This window comes from Cuculus canorus, chromosome 26 (assembly GCF_017976375.1).
Source record: "Cuculus canorus isolate bCucCan1 chromosome 26, bCucCan1.pri, whole genome shotgun sequence".
Taxonomy (NCBI): Eukaryota; Metazoa; Chordata; class Aves; order Cuculiformes; family Cuculidae; genus Cuculus; species Cuculus canorus.
This window is the reverse complement of record NC_071426.1, coordinates 58575-75604: the sequence shown is the minus strand read 5'-3', so window position 1 is coordinate 75604 and position 17030 is coordinate 58575. Positions and strand designations below refer to the sequence as shown.

Here is a 17030-nt window from a genome sequence, read left to right as displayed (position 1 = left end):
TTTCAGCTGAAAACCTAGATGTTTGAGGCCAGGATGGGGGTTGGAGCAACCTGATCCAGTGGGAGGCATCCCTGCCCACAGCAGGGGGTGCAACTGGATGGGCTTTGAGGTCCCTTCCAACCCAAACCATTCTGTGATTCAATGCCCAAGGAGCAGCTCACCCCTCTACACGTGCCCCTGTTGTGGCTTCCACTCCCGCTTCAGGGCCAGCAGGGAAAGCGGGAAGAAACAGCGAGTAAAAATAACCACACACAGTGCATGAGCTGGGAGAGCTGGGGTCGTTCAGCCTGGGGAAGAGAAGGCAGACCTTAGAGCACCTTCCAGGGCTGAAAGGGGCTCCAGGAAAGTTGGGGAGGGGCTCTGGATCAGGGAGGGCAGGGACAAGATGCAGGGAATGGGGTTTTCAGCTGAAAGTGGGGAGACTGAGATGAGATCTTAAGCAGGAATGTTTTGCTGTGAGGATGGGGAGGCCCTGGCCCAGGTTGCCCAGAGCAGTGGTGACTGCCTCATCCCTGGAGGTGTTGAAGGCCAGGTTGGATGGGGCTTGGAGCCCCTGATACAGTGGGAAATGTCCCTGTGCATGGCACGGGGTGGAACTGGATGAGCTTTGAGGTCCCTTCCAGCCCAAACCATTCTGTGATGCCATGAACCTCTCCTCTCAAACTCCAGTCGCTCTCCCCCGCCCCCCTTCACGAAGCACTCGTGGGGGGCGGAGCTTTCCCTCCCACGTGCTCACAGCACCCCCGCCATCTTGGTTCCCCCCCGTTTCCAAGATGGCGTCGTAACGGCCACCATGATAGGAAGGGCCGCGAGCGGGGCGGGGTCAGCGAAGCGAGGGAGGCTGAGCGTGGGGCAGGGTGTGCTCTTGCGCAGTTTGTAGGGGCCCATGCCGGCGGCGGGCGTGGGGAGGGGTCAGCGGGCACCGCGCGCGTGCGCTGGGCGGAGGAGGGCGTCATGCGCGCTGGCAGTGCGTGCTGAGCGGAGCTGGTATGATGCGCATGCGCGGCGCGCTTGGGGCGGTGCGTGCTCCTACGGGGCCGCCCGTGCTCTCGCCGTGGAACTGCGTATGCGCAGTGCGCGTGGGGGCAGCGAGTGCCCTGGGATATGGGAGTATGCATGCAGAATGCGCCGGAGGGAGATATAAGCTAGCCAGGCAGGGGGACTCCGCGCATGCGCAGTGTGGACGGGACGGACAGCGCGCCGCTCGAGGGTGTTCGCGCATGCGCGGGAAGGCGTTGCATGCTGGGCGGTGGGACTCCGTGCATGCGCGGTATGGCCAGGGCGCCCATGCAGTGGGCGGTGTGGGTGTCCCCTCGCGACGGGGGGAGGGGGGGCGGAGCATGCGCGGTGCGGAGTGTGAAGGGGGGCCGCGCGCGCGCAAACACACACACACACACACACACACGAACAGCTCCGCCGCTGCCGCCGTCCCCGGGGCTCGCAGCAGCGCCTCCCGCAGCCGCAGCGCCCGCCCCGCGCGCCCCCTCCTCTGCGACGCGGGGAGGAGGAGGGGGGGGGGCAGCCGGCCGAACCGCCACCATGTCCGGGCGAGGCCACGGGAAACTGCCCACCACGGAGCGCATCGTCAAGGGTGAGCGGGGAGGGGGGGACAACCCCCGAGGAGGAGGAGGCGGAAGAGGAAGCGGGGGGCGACGGGCACCCCTTGAGGAGGAGGAGGAGGGGAGGGGGGGCGGCGAGCGGCGACCCTTGAGGAGGAGGAGGAGGAAGGGGGGGTCGACCCTTGAGGAGGAGGAAGGGGGGGGCGGCGACCCTTGAGGAGGAGGAAGGGGGGGCGGGCGACCCTTGAGGAGGAGGAGGAAGGGGGGGCGGGCGACCCTTGAGGAGGAGGAGGAAGGGAGGGCGGGCGACCCTTGAGGAGGAGGAGGAAGGGAGGGGGCGACCCTTGAGGAGGAGGAAGGGGGGGGCGGCGACCCTTGAGGAGGAGGAAAGGGGGGCGCGACCCTTGAGGAGGAGGAAGGGCGGGGGGTGCAACCCCTGAGGAGGAGGAAGAAGTCGGGGGGGAGGGGGCAACCCCTGAGGACATGGAAGGCGGGGCGCCACTGGTGGGGAAGGGGGTTCAAGGAGGGAAGGGGTGTTGCTCTGAGGAGGGGAGGAGGCTCCACTGGGGGGAGAGGAGAGGGGGCTGGCAATGGAAGGAGGGGTTGGAGGAGTTCTGAAGGAGGAGGAGCCTTCTAAGGAGGAGGAAGGGGCTTCTGGAGGAGCGGGGGAGGGAGAAGCCCTTAGGAGGAGAGAGGTGTTCTGAGGAAGGGGGGGATCGCTGGGGGGGGCAACCCCTTAGGAGGAGGAGGGGACTGCTGGGGGAGGGGAGGCTGGTACTGGAGGAGGGGGAAGCGTTGGTTGAGAGGGCTGATATTGGGACACACACACACACACACATCTGGGTGAGGGAGGAGAGCCCTTAGGAGGAGGTGCCACTGATCGGGGGAGGGGGAGAATTGAACTGAGGGGAGGGGAACCCTGAGGAGAGGGGGTACCTTGGGGCAGGGGGGAGCTGATATTGAAGGGGGAAGCCCTCAATAAAGGCTGAGAGAACTCCGGGGGGGGGTGTGTCTGATTCCCCCTCCTGGATAAGGAGGGGATGGGAACCCCTGAGTGGGGGCACTTTTTAGGGGAGCTGGTATTGAAGAGGGGATCTGGGGGGGGCATCCTCTGGGGAGGAGAGGGGCTGGTATTGGATGGGGGAATCCCTCGATAATGGGAGGCACCCCTGGATGAGAGGAGGGGGAGACCCTGGTGGGGAAGGAACCCCTTAGTGAGGGAGGGCACCTTGAATGAGGAGGGGGCACCGCTGGGTGACAGGAGAGTGGTTTTAGTGGAGGAGCCCTGAGGGAGGGGGGAATGCATGAAGCTTGGGGGGGGGGGGGGGGTTGCCGTGAGGGTGGGCACCCCCTTTGCACTGTGGAGGAGATTGAGGGGCACCGTTGATTTTGGGGGAATCATCTCTGTTCTAAGGGGATCATTGGGGGGGCTGTTCTGTTTGTACACCCCTCTTCGAGGGAGGGGGGAGAAGAAGGGGCACCCCCTTTGCTATGTTAGAGGAGCTGGGGAGGCACCTTTGTTTTTTGGGAGAGCACCTCTGTTCTAAGGGGAACCTGAGGGGACAGCATTTTTGGCTCGGGGGGGGGGGGCACATTTGGTTTTGCAGGAAACATCATTATTCTAATGAGGGTGGGGGAGAACATTTTTGGCTTGGGAGACACCCCTGGTGTAAGAGGATGAGCAATCCTGCCCTCCCCCCCCCCCCCCCATTTCTGTGGTGCTGTGCAAGGATTGGGGAGTGCAGCGTGTGGGTGCCGGTGTCGGGGGTGTGTGTGTGTGTGTGTGTTTGATGGCGACACCCCCACCCCTGCAGGGCAACGGGAGGTGGGGTTGTTAGGTGGGAGGCAACATCCCTGCTGTGTTCCAGGGGATTCCGTGTCCTGGAAAGAACTGGGAGGCATGAGGTGCCAGCCCCTTTGTGCCCCCCACATCCTCACCCTACGACCTGGGTTGCCCAAAGTGGAAATGGGGCTGAACTGGCTTTGCTTTGCTCACCCCCCATGAGGATTAGGGGTTGGGAGCCCACCCTGCTTTTATCCCGGCCCCTCCTTGCCTGTCCTCTGTCTTTGCATCCCCCAGCCCTTTCTCACCCCCCACATCCCCTCCCCACATCTTGGGGTGCCCAGAGTGGAAATAGGGGGAAGGCTGACCTGGCTTTGCTTTGCTTTCCCCCCACCCCTGTGTGAACTGGGGGGGGGGGGTGAGCCCATCCCGACCCTTCCCTTCCTGTCCTCTCCATCTTTGCGTCCCTTAGCTCCTTCACAACCCCTACATCCCCTCCCCACAACTTGGAGTCCCCAAAGTGGAAATGGGGGGCGCTGACCTGGTTTTGCTTTGCTTCCCCCGCCCAGTGAGGATTAAGGGGGTCAGAGCCCACCCTGCCCTCATCCCTGCCTGCTCCTCTCCGTCTTTGCATCCCCAGAGCCCTGCTGGCTCTGTCTGTGCCCCGAGGCAGGTGCCAGCTGCCCCCCTCCTCCCCCGCCCCCCAGCACCCGTTATAGCAGGTCCTATTTTTGAACGAAGTGGTTAAATGAGGAGAGCAATATGTTAGCAGAGAGACTCTGGGATTAGGAGGAGGCTCTTGTGTGCTGTACATTTCGCTGCCCTAATTGATCCGGTGCCATTATCATCCACCGCGCGCCTTCTCTTGCTTCGTCTCCTGCTTAGCACCCACCGCTGTAGCAGACAGGTACTGAACTGGTCAAGTTACACAATCGTCCAGTTAATTAAAACCTCCTTGCCAGGATGTTTGGAACCGGTGCTGATGGAAACGAGGGCTTTCCCACGAATGGTTATAACGCACAGTGTGGCCGCTGGAGAGATGCACGCTGCCATCTCTGCCTTCTCCGTGCAAGTCCAAGTGATCTTTTAGCCTGATCACGCGTTGAGATCTTAATAACTGTGTTAATAATGTATAATAACCATTCCCGCAAACGAAGGGAGCGCAGCAGCTTGGGTGTGGAGGCTCCTCCAGCTTCGTTAGAGCTGGGTGTGGGGTTGTTTTCAGCGTGCGGCTCAAAATAAGGCTGGAAGGCTTGGGTTTGGGATCTTCCCCAGTGCCGCACGCGTGGTTTGTAGGTCTGTGAGCAGCTCTGGGGTGGCCGGTGCGTAAATCTCCTACTAAATCCCAGGCAGCTGCATGTGGTTTAGGTTGGCCTTGTTCGGGGAAGGTAATGTCAATGCAGCCATTATGATTCAGCTGAGTTGTCCCTACCCACACGCCATCCCTGCTGCTCGCGCTTCCAGAGCCTGGGAAAACCCTATCAGCAATCCTGTTGTTACCCATGCTGCGCAGGGGAGCTTGATGACCCTACCGCATACATTTGACTCCCGCTAATTTTGCTAATTAGTCTGTAGCCAGGTGAGGTGGAGGTTCGTGGTGTGGGCTGGAGCTGCTCGGGGCTCTGAGATTCCAAGAGCTGCAGGAACCTATCAAGAAGAGCATTTGATTTCCCCTAGGTATGCTTGGGATGCTGATTTGAGTGCCTCTCCATAAATCTGAGGAGGAACAGCTGCTTCTGTGGCGGTGATTATTGTTTAAAGGTGGTGACATTGTTCATGGTTATTAATAATTTAAACCTGGAGATAAAAGTTAATTTTCTTCAATTGGAAATGCCTACAATTAAGTAGGATCCGGAGTTTTAACTATGCCTAACCTATATATTTAGCTCTCTAGAGCCCTGCAGACGTGGTAGCTGTAATTATGCTTAGTCAGCAGAAATGCAGTGTTTCCATTTGCCTCAATTTTGTGCTTAAACTCATACTTGGGTAATTTCATGTTGATTATTAAAATGCCTAATTTGGGGCACGTCAGGAGTTGCTTTCTGTAGCCAGGTTCTACCAGCAGACAGATGTTAAAAGAGATCATTAATGTCCAAACCTGGTGCGCTCAGGGTGGCTATACTGGAATCTGGTTACCTAGGTCTGGTTATCCATGTTAGCCCAAAGACAGGCTGGAGTTAACAGATGGATGCACAGCGATGAATGACAGGTTTGGCAGGCAGGTGGGCACTGTCGTTGAATCCTGGCATGGTTTGGGTTGGAAGAGACCTCAAAGCCCATCCAGTTCCACCCCCTGCCATGGGCAGGGACACTTCCCACTGGATCAGGGGCCCCAAGCCCCATCCAGCCTGGCCTTCAACACCTCCAGGGATGGGGCAGCCACCACTGCTCTGGACAACCTGGGCCAGGGCCTCCTCACTCTCACAGGAGAACATTTCTCCCTAAGATCTCATCTCAATCTCCCCTCTTTCAGCTGAAAACCGTTCTCCCTCATCCTCTCCCTGCCCTCCCTGATCAAGAGCCCCTCTTCAGGTTTCCTGGAGCCCTTTCCATACTGGAAGGCTGCTTTGGGATACCACAGCGCCCCTGAAGCATGGAGATTCGATGCTTCAGCTCAAGACTCTGGCATGGTGGGTGAAAGAAAACGGGCAGAACTTTCCGTTGCAAAAAAAGGACCCTGCATGGTTCCACCTCTGGCAAACCACACCTGCAAGGTGTGACATCCTTAGGGAAGTGACAGCGTATCTGTGCGCTGTAAGGATATCTGTGCGCTGCGCGGAGCCTTTACTGAAGTACGAGCCTGTGGCTGTACAGTGGAAGGCAGTCCAGCTTGCTGCGTTTGAGGTTGCATCCATGGAAAACTCTTTAAAACCCCCCAAGGTTTTGATATTTGGATACCGGGCAGATAATCTAGAGCAATTTTCAGGTCGTGTGTTAAGTGTTGTAGCATCACAAAACGAGGAAAGAAGAGCAGCTGGGACCTGGTGCTCTCTTTTTGTGTTTGTCAGTGCAGTGTCCCTAGTCCAGTGCCATTCATCTGTGCCCACGCTCCATTTTGAGCACACAGAGCCACTGGTGGTTATGCTGGTAGTGGGAAAGCTGAGTCTGGTGCTGTGATCACACAGCTAAAGGTGTCCTGGAAGTGAGTAGCTTCTCCATGTTTGTGCTTTGCTGTCCTTTCCAAAGCACTTTGGCTTCTCCATACACTTTTCTGTGTGTCTAGTTTGTTTTTTCATGGCTGGAAGACGTTTGGAGTGTGTACGTGTGGGCTGCAGGATCCCTGATGTGATGCTGTCTTACACATCAGCTGCCTGGTTGGTGATGTGAACCTCGCAGATGTGTTACAGATCATCTGTTTCAGCCCTAGCTGAGGTTTCGGTGTGCAAAGGAGTGGTGGGGCAATCTGAGCATGCTTACCCCAGTGATATCTCCTACCACGTGCACGTTCGGCTTGGGTGAAGTCAACCTCCAACAGGAAACACTCGCTGAGCTGCTCCTCTTCCCTTTGTGCCTTTGTAGTGTGGAGGAGATGCCACTAGAGGCATGGAGTCAAATCCCACGGGATTTGTTCAGTGAGGCTTCCAGTGACTTTGGGCTCTGAGGAGTCCAAAACCAATGTTGGGTCAATAAATACAGTCTTCAGAGGGTTTGGAGAGCTTCCCCGCAATGCTGCCAAGGGGAAAGGCTCAGAGGGTGTGCGAGTTCATCCTCCTGGCTGGAGACACTTTCAGTTTGTGAGAGATCCCAAGCTTTCTTCCTACCTTTCTTTTAATATAAGCTCCTACTCCTGAAATAGAATCACAGAATCCCTAGGTTGGAAAAGACCTTTGAGATCATCAAATCCAATGGTACCGGTCCACCACTAAATCATATCCCTAAACACTGGGGATGCAGCTGGATGGTTCAGCATTGGGCTTTCACCAGCTGCTGTGGGTTGGGAGCTGTAGGGAATGTTTCTAACGGAGCACGTTGATAGAGAAGTCAAAGCGGCTTTGTAAGTGCATACAAAGCAAAGGGAGGCTTAAGCAAATCTTAAATACGAGGCAAGTTGTGGCTGCTGAAAAGGAGAAATAGGTAGTATCACCACTGTGGCTGTTGTTTATTGGGTGGTTCTCTTCTCTAAGGCTTTGGTTGGTTTAATTTCGTAGTTAATAAATACTCGAGGAGGGGAAGATTGCTGCAAAACTGGCTAAAAATGGAAATAAAGGCCAAGGCTCCAAGACCTCAGCACGCCAGAGAAGTGCAAATGCCGTTGGAGTCAAGATGCGGCGATGGGATCTCTAAAAAGCAAGTTGTGTCATGGTCCAGCAACTCCTCTGGCCAGAGCTCAAGGAGATATTGGTGTGGAGAGCCCTTAGAGCATGAACCCCTGTAGGAGCTGCAGGAACCTGGGGTTTTGAGGCTCCTCTTCTGCGGTAAAGATGTTTTGTGGTTTGTAAATGGGCTGTGCTAAGAAAAGGGGCAGGGTTCTGGCTGCGCTGAGACTGGCTCTTGGCAGAATTGGTGCTGATTTGGCCACATCATGTGGCATTTCATCCAAAAATGAATCAGAAGTTAAATGCAGTGCTAAGCAGCACTTCTGCAGACATCTTCAGCTGTAATATGCTTCATGTAGCCCTCATCCGCTACAAAAAGAGCCCGGGGTGCCCTTTTTTTGTGTGTGAAACTTCCAGAGCCACACGTGCACAGCCTGTAGCTATAATAATTATATAGAACTATAATAACTAGATCACAGAGGTGCTCTGCTGCTGTGCTTATTAACAGAAATGCCACTGCTGGTGGCAAAACCTAAACCCCAGTGCTTGGGTACTTAAAGCTGCGATAAGGCGTTGGGGAAAGTAGATTGAGATGTCTATTTGATTTATTTCCTCCGAGAATAACACCAGATGCTTCAGATCGGCGCTGTATGTGGGGTAGAGGAGAAGGAAGGTCGTCCCTGCCTGAAGTCACAGAAACAGGGAATGATTTGAGTTGGAAGGGACCTCAAAGCCCATCCAGATCCAACCCCTGCCATAAGCAGGGACAACTTCCACTGGATCAGGAGCTCCAAGCTCCATCCAACCTGGCCTTCAACACTTCTAGGGATGGGGCAGCCACCACTGCTCTGGGCAACCTGGGCCAGGGCCTCCCCGCCCTCACAGCAAAACATTTCTTACTAAGATCTCAGTCTCCCCCCTTTCAGCTTAAAACCATTCCTTCTTGTCCTATCCCTGCCCTCCCTGATCAAGAACCCCTTTCCAACTTTCCTGGAGCCCCTTTCAGTCCTGGAAACTGCTCTAAGGTCTCGTCAGAGCCTTCTCTTCTCCAGGCTGAACAACCCCATCTCTCTCAGCCTGTTTTTCCATTTTCTGGCTCTCTGGATATCAGCCTGTGAAAGGTTAATCCCTTTCCCCCCGTTCAAGGCTGCTTGAGGGCCAGTTCCATAAGTGAACCTTGTATTAGTGAGTTACAGTGCTGAAATAGTGTTTTTCATTTAATAAAAGCAGGTGGGCTCGAGAGGAATCCATTTCCTCGCCCTGTAAGTATTTTGGTGCTCACTTGGCTGCATGGGCAGGAGAAGGCAGGCTGTTCCTTCGGAAGTAGGGCAGGGTGCTGTCTTAAAATAGCCATGAACGCTGGGCTGCTTGTGATGAAGGGAGCTATTTAGGTAAATCCTGGGGTCTTGGTGGGGGCAGAGCTGCCTGCTAATCTAAAGATACACCTTGAAGTCCTATATTTGGCCGGGATCCTTCCCAGCTTGGCTCATTTTCCAGGTGTTCAATCCCATGCGCTCCTTTGCAGATTGTGTTGGGATGGTGAGTGTGTTTACTAGATGTACAGAGCGTTAATGTCTTGGATGGTAATCGAATTAGACATCATTAAGCAGCGGGAGCGAGGGAACAGGCTACGTAAAGGCATCAGCATTATCCTATAATGCAAGACTTGGCTCTAAATGGCTCATGGAGAGGCTGATGGTGCCGAAGAGGCGTATGCCGATGACACTTGAGAGCCAGGTCAAGTGTACTGCGAAAACCCTTCAGGGCAAGGAGCTTGATGTGTAGGGGCAGTGGGAGGGATGGAGAGCAGCTCTGCACACAGAGCATCTCTGATTAGGATGGCACAGACCACAGGGAATGGTGAATGAAGGATGGGTGCTTCATGTGGGGCTTTTGACAGGCTGAGAGAGTTTGGGTTGTTCAGCCTGGAGAAGTTTCCAGGGAGACCTTGGAGCAGCTTCCAGGACTGAAAGGGGCTCCAGGATAGATGTGGAGAGGCTCTTGATCAGGGAGGGCACAGATAAGATGAGGAAGAATGGTTTTCAGCTGAAAGAGGGGAGATTGAGATGAGATCTTAGGCAGAAATGTTTTGTTCTGGGGGTGGGGAGGCCCTGGCCCAGGTTGCCCAGAGAAGCTGTGGCTGCCCCATCCCTGAAGGGGTACAAGGCCAGGCTGGATGGGGCTTAGAGCGACTGGATCCAGTGGGATCCATGGCAGGGGGTGGAACTGGATGGGCTTTGTGGTCCCTTTCAGCCCAAACCATTCCCTGATTCTAAGATTTTGCTGATGAGGAAAGGAAGTGTTGTGCTCTCTGAGCTTTTCAACCTCTGAAGGAAAACGCCACTGCTGTCTCTAGCTGCAGCATCTTCAGCTATGAAGCCGTAATAAGATCTCCCCGTGTCTCCATTAGGAGCAGAGGTGGATGCGAGTGTGTTGAGTAATGTGAGCTCCTCCAGCTGGGAGCCTGTATATGCTGTCATCGGAGGGCTTGTGGGGTTTCTCGCTCCAGAAGCTGACATCAGTCTCTTGGTTTCTGAGTGCTTCCCCTCCCTTTAGTGAATGTCTGCAGTGGTGGTGACTGTGAGACAGGATTTAAAGCACTTTCCCTGCTGCAAGCTGGACATAGTGAGAGTGTGCAAGGATCATCCCTGTCTTAAGACAAGTGGTTTGGGTTGAATTTCAGGCAAATGGGGAAGTGATGTCAACAGTGATCCCAGTAAAAGTCTTCGGTTCCCAAGCCTGTTTTAGAAAATGTTCCCTTTTATCAATTCCTGAGAGATGGCAAATGTGCTGAAACAGCTTCTCAAATGCAGTGGGAGTGTTGTCCCAAAGGTGATGTCTGAAATGTATATGGCAAAGTTTTCCTGGAGGAAGACCTGGAACAGCAGCATAAAGGTCTGGTTTTGTGGTTTCAGCAGTTACTGGAGGCTCTGGTCATTGAGCTCCATCCCTGGCACGTGGAGGTCTGTGAAGCTGCTCTGAAAGCGCTGCTACAACTTATTTAGCCCTTTTGTTTGGCTGGTTGCTCTGTAGGCTGAAGAAAAACTGTTCTAGGTGATCCCCAGTGTGGCTGCTGGCAAGATTTTAACTAGTTTGCAGCTCCCTTCTGCACCTCGATGTGCTTATAAGGTGATAAGTGGGTCCAAATATCGCACATCGGAGTTGGTACCTTGCGAAGAACGTTTAAATCCAGCAGGGGAGGGAGGAGATTTTCCCTCTCTGCTCTGCTCTGGTGAGACCCCACTTGGAGCCTTGTGTCCAGTTCTGGAGTCCCCAGCACAGGAAGGACATGGAGCTGTTGGAATGAGTCCAGAGGAGGCCACGGAGATGATCCGAGGACTGGAGCACATCCCATATGAGGACAGGCTGAGGGAGTTGGGGTTATTCAGCCTGGAGAAGAGAAGGCTCTGGGGAGGTCTTAGAGCAGCTTCCAGCACTGAAAGAGGCTCCAGGAAAGCTGGGGAGGGGCTCTTGATCAGGGAGGGCAGGGACAGGATAAGGGGGAAAGGTTTTCAGATGAAAGAGGGGAGATTGAGGTGAGATCTTGGGGAGAAATGTTTTGCTGTGAGGGTGGGGAGGCCCTGGCCCAGGTTGCCCAGAGCAGTGGTGGCTGCCCCATCCCTGGAGGTGTTGAAGGCCAGGTTGGATGGGACTTGGAGCAACTGGATCCAGTGGGATGGGTCCCTGCCCATGGCAGGGGGTGGCACTGGATAGGCTTTGAGGTCCCTTCCAGCCCAAACCATTCCCTGATTCTATGCTTGCCCACCTAGACACCCACAAGTCTATGGGGCCGGATGGCATCCACCCAAGAGTATTGAAGGAGCTGGCAGATGTCCTTTCCAAACCCCTTTCCATCATCTTCCAGTGGTCCTGGCTGACTGGGGAAGTTCCAGTAGACTGGAGGCTGGCTAATGTTGTGCCCATCTACAAGAAAGGTTGCAGGGAGGAACTACAGGCCTGTCAGTCTGACCTCAGTGCCGGGGAAAGTCATGGAACAGGTAATCTTGAGTGCTATCATGAAGTACATGCAAGGGAACTGGGTGATCAGCCCCAGTCAACGTGGGTTTACAAAAGGCAGATCTTGCCAAACTAACCTGATCGCCTTCTATGACAAAATGATTCGACTACTGGATGGGGGAAAGGCTGTGGATGTAGTCTTCTTGGACTTCGTAAAGCCTTTGACACAGTTTCTCACAGCATTCTGCTTCAGAAACTGTCTGCCTCTGGCCTGGATGGGCGCGCACTCTCCTGGGTTGAAAACTGGTTGGATGGCCGGGCCTAGAGAATGGTGGTAAATGGAGTAACTCCAGCTGGAGGCCAGTCACAAGTGGGGTTCCTCAGGGCTTGGTACTGGGTCCAGCCCTGTTCAATGTCTTTATCAATGACCTGGATGAAGGCATTGAGTGCACCCTCAGCAAGTTTGCGGATGACAGTAAGCTGGGTGGAAGTGTGGATCTGCTGGAGGGTAGGGAGGCTCTGCAAAGGGATCTGAACAGGCTGGACCTCTGGGGTGAGGCCAACGGCATGAGGTTCAACAGGGCCAAGTGCCGGGTCCTGCACTTGGGGCACAACAACCCTATGCAGTGCTACAGACTGGAGGAGGAGTGGCTGGAGAGCTGTACAGAGGGGAAGGACCTGGGAGTGTTGGTTGACAGCCAACTGAACATGAGCCAGCAGTGTGCCCAGGTGGCCAAGAAGGCCAATGGCATCTTGGCTTGTATCGGAAACAGTGTGACCAGCAGGTCCAGGGAGGTTATTCTCCCTCTGTACTCAGCACTGGTGAGACCGCACCTTCAGTACTGTGTTCAGTTCTGGGCCCCTCACCACAAGAAGGATGTTGAGGCTCTGGAGCGTGTCCAGAGAAGAGCAACAAAGCTGGTGAGGGGGCTGGAGAACAAGTCTTATGAGGAGCGGCTGAGAGAGCTGGGGTTGTTTAGCCTGGAGAAGAGGAGGCTGAGGGGAGACCATATTACTCTCTACAACTACCTGAAAGGAGGTTGTGGAGAGGAGGGAGCTGGGCTCTTTTCCCAAGTGACTGAGGACAGGACAAGGGGGAATGGCCTGAAGCTCCACCGGGGGGGTTCAGGCTGGATACCAGAAAAAAATTCTTCACGGAAAGAGTCATCGGGCACTGGAACAGGCTGCCTGGGGAGGTGGTCGAGTCACCTTCCCTGGAGGTGTTTAAGGAATGGGTTGATGAAGTGCTTAGGGACATGGTTTAAGGGTGTGTTAGGCATAGTTGGGCTCGATGATCCAGTGGGTCCTTTCCAACCTGGTGATTCTATGATTCTATGACAGTATTAAGCTAACGTAACCGATAGTGTTGAGCTGTGCGGGCAAATACAGATCTCTCATGCTGGAGTTTACACTCTGGTCAGGTTTTAATGGAATGGCAGCACCCTCACCCACAGCAAACCTGGCACCCTCCTCCTGGTAGGTCTGTTGATGGAACAGTCTCTTGGATCTCAGTGCTGAGCTTTAGTGAAAAGGAAGAGGCCAAGGTCTTCAGCAAACAGCAGCAGCTGCCTAGAAACATGGAGCTCACCGAGGGAGATGGGAGGGGATTCCTGGATGTCAGCAGGCAGGGAAATTCACCACCTGTTTCACAAGGTTCACAGACTGCCAGCATGTCCACTAATAGATCATTAATGCAAGAACAGCGGGGTCTTTGTGTCAAAGGCAAATCCCCCACCTGCTGGCAAGGAAAACCCAACCCTGGCAGTGCCAGTGGAGGGGGTGCTGGCTCCAATTTTAAACCTACTTGAAGTAGAGACAATTTGGCATATTGTGTGCTTTCAAGATGTCACTCGGAATGATGATGTAGGCATCAAACTGCTGCTCTGCATGGGAAACCTAAAGGAAATGCCACCCAGAAACGCATCTGCTGGAGTGCAGGCATGGTAGTGGAAGCAGACAGAGCCCAGCCTCAGGCCCTGGGAGATGAGACCGTTTCATGCACCCAGCAAAAGGTGGTCACGTCATCGATAAATGAGAATTTTGGAGCCTGTAGTCACCTCTGCAGGAACAAAACCAATTCACATGTCTCAGTTTCTCTTCCCATCTTATGCCTTATTGCTTCACGTTTACACTGGATCACCAGAGAGCCCCTCCCTACCTTTCCTGGAGCCCGTTTCAGTATTGGAAGCTGCTCTAAGGTCTCCTTGGAGCCTTCTCTTCTCCAGGCTGAACAACCCTGACTCTCTCAGCCTGTTCTCGTATGGGAGGTTGAGTGATCATTTTCTAGGAATGCTTTCCTGGAAAGTCTGTAGAGCTCAAGGGTCTCCAAAGAGACTTTTTTCTAGCTGGTATTGAGTATGTGCTCTCCTTGACAAAGATGTTGGCACAAAGGAGCTTGTGTTCCCGACAGAGGACACTGCTCCGGACAGATTGTCTCAATGACAATCCTAGGCAAATCCGCATCAGTGCTGGTCATTAAGAGAGACTTGCATGTAGCAGTGCAGGCACTGGAAATTTGATGGACCTTGCATGTAGGATTGTAATGTCTCCATTGTTCCTGAGGTGATTCAGCACCCACCAAGTGCAGTTTTGAGGCAGTCTCTGAGCTTCAGAGCGCTTTGGCAGGAGCACAACCAACACTGCAGCACGGATCTGGGTCTTGGTTGTGACTGAGGTTCAGCTTTGGCACTGGGACAGGAACCCCGGTGTCGAAGAGCTGATTGACACCGGCGAAGCTTTGTGGGCTGAGCGCTGGGCAGCAGATGTGCGGTGGCAGACTTAAGTCACCTCTGTTCTAATTAAATACTGCTGGTTTTAATTTTAATCTCAGACAGCTCTGTGAGGAGTGGAAGCAGCATGCCAGCTCCACCTCGTGGGGCAGCAGCCTGGCAAGGGGCCATTGGAGCCACCTCTGGGCTTGCCAGCCTTGACCACTGCTCTGTCGGCGAACCCTCCTTGAGGAGCTGCCATTTACTTTGGCAAAGGTGTCTCTTTATCTTTTGTGGTCCTATAACACCGTTTGCTGTCCATGCTGGCAGAAGAACACTAAAGATAAATTGTCCCCTGAACTTGGCGCTGGTGAGGTCACACCTTGAATCCTGGGTTCAGTTTGTTCCCCTCACTACAAGAAGGACATTGAGGGGCTGGAGAGCATCCAGAGAAGGGAATGGAGCTGAGGAAGGGGCTGGAGAAAAAGAATTCTGGGAGCAGCTGAGGGACTTGGGGCTGTTTAGCCTGGAGAAGAGAAGGCTGAGGGAGATCTCATCGCTCTCTGCAGCTCCTGGAAAGGAGGTTGTGGCGAGGTGAGTGCTGGGTTCTTCTCCCAGTTAACAAGTGAGGGGATGAGAGGAAACGGCCTCAAGTGGCACCAGGGGAGGTTTAGATTGGATATTGGGAAAAATTACTTACTGGAAAGGGTTCTCAAGCATTGGACTAGGCTTCCCAGGGCAGTGATGGAGTCTCCATCCCTGGAGGGGTTCAAAGAAAATGCAGACGTGGCAATTTGGGACAAGGTTTAGCAGGGATTGGGCTGACAGTTGAACTGGATGATCTTAGAGGTCTTTTCCAACCTTAATGATTCCATGATTCTATAATTATCTTCCATCCCAACTAAAGTTTTGGGAGTCCCTGAGCACAGTCCAGGTAGCCATAAGGTTTTACAGGCTGCAGAGCTTCTGAAATGCCTGGGTGGACTTGAATTTAGGTGGCTTTTCTGGTTTTCTAGCTCGTTGGCCTTGCATTTAGCATTTCTGTGGGAGCTCTAAGCATGGCCTGGGTTGTGCTCGTTTGGCACGCATTCTGCTGTTATTTGTGTTTTGATGCATGGGGCTGTCACTTGCTTTATTTTGGGTTAAATGCACCTGGCTTGTGTGTAGAAAATGTGTGCCAGGTTCTTGTAACTGAGAACTAACGTGGCCTCAAAATTTAGGTGTTACTCCTTGAATGACTGAAAGGTTCTTGGTAAGGCAAAACCAGATTTGCTGATGAAAATGGTTCATGTGATTATTCTTTCTTGGTTTCACTCAACTCTGGTTTCATGCTGAGCATGCTTCTTGCCCCTTCGAAGAAATCACTCAGCTTGGTAGAATTCAACGTACAATACAGGTATTTTTAGGGATATTGTGAGGAGATATTCTGGGTGTCCTGCACAAAGGCATCCGGCTCAGGGTAAGGAGCGGAGCAAGCTCTCTGAACTGGTTGCATGCTGAGAGCAGGCTTTGGCTTTGACCAGTTTTGGATAAAACAGGGTTATGAACTGTGTTTAACACTTCTCTGTATTAGAAGGAGCAAAATGGATGATAAAGAGACCCAAAGCCTTGTGTGCCAGATGTTAAAAGGGATGGAGTGTGTGATGGGTCTGGTTGATGCTCGATGCTGTGTGCAGGGCTGTGTCCTCCTGCGAACCTTCCATGGGCAGGGACACCTCCCACTGGATCAGGAGCTCCGAGCCCCATTCGGCCTGGCCTTCAATACCTCCAGGGATGGGGCAGCCACCACTGCTCTGGGCAACCTGGGCCAGAGCCTCCCCACCCTCACAGCAAAACATTTCTCCCCAAGATCTCATCTCAATCTCCCCTCTTTCAGCTGAAAATTGTTCTCCCTCGTCCTCTTCACTGCCCTCCGTGATCCAGAGCCGCTCCCCAGCTTTCCTGGAGCCCCTTTCAGTGCTGGAAGCTGCTCTAAGACCTCCCCAGAGCCTTCTCTTCTCCAGGCTGAACAACCCCAACTCTCTCATAATGGAGCGTGTTTAATGCTGGCTGGTTTTTGGACTGGAAGCCCCAGCATGAGGGAACACCACCTTTCCTTTAGAAGCCCAAACACTCAGGCAACAAACTGCGTTTTGGCTGTAGCTGCCACTTCAGGCAACCAGCGCTTGCTCCTTTTTCAGTCATGAACCTCGCGCTGTTGCTTTGTGCAGTCATCTGAGGGACTCTCAAATATATAAACAATAATTTGAGAATCGCTTTGTTTTCTCTTCCATGGTGCTGGCTCTTTCGGGAGGTGTGGACGGGTCAGCCTGGCTCTTTTGCTGCTTCTGCCTCCAGTCATGAGAGGAGGAAGGAAAAATGGACCTTTGCTTGCATTCAACCACCCTCTAACATAGATGTGTGATAGATTATGTGATCTGACCCAATCCGTGTTGGAAGAGTCGTGGGAAGCTTGATAGGGACATGGCTTAAGTATGGATGTAGAACTTTACTGTTCCTGCACATCAGGAATCCCCAGAAAGGGGGGAACAAGCCAAGCGTGCACATAAATCCTGGAGGAATGTGTTCTTGTTGTGCTGAGGGGCAAATGAACAGGCTGTGAGCACTTCAGTTTCGTAGTGGTGGTGGTGGAGAAGCAGCTTTTTGTCAGATCCTCTTGTCCTGGACTATCCATGTCCCCTTGAAGTGTTGCACATGCTCACTTGCAAATAAAACCTGTGTTAATTTTGCAGCACATAGAACCATGGAATCGTTAAGGTTGGAAAGG

General features: G+C 53.7%; 1 protein-coding gene across 5 annotated transcripts in view; it reads left to right on the top strand.

Annotated features, from left to right (window-relative positions):
• The first annotated feature begins 1339 nt into the window (after nt 1-1339).
• PPP3CC (protein phosphatase 3 catalytic subunit gamma) overlaps nt 1340-17030 on the top strand; it is a 39986-nt gene continuing 24295 nt past the window's right edge. For 2 of the 5 annotated variants that reach the window (XM_054088805.1, XM_054088803.1), the window contains exon 1: nt 1340-1591. In XM_054088805.1, coding sequence (XP_053944780.1) covers nt 1540-1591 — 52 coding nt within the window. In that variant the 5' untranslated portion in view covers nt 1340-1539. Of the gene's footprint in view, nt 1592-11367; nt 11597-17030 lie in introns of those variants that run through there. The other 3 variants (XM_054088806.1, XM_054088804.1, XM_054088807.1) reach the window with 2 other exon arrangements.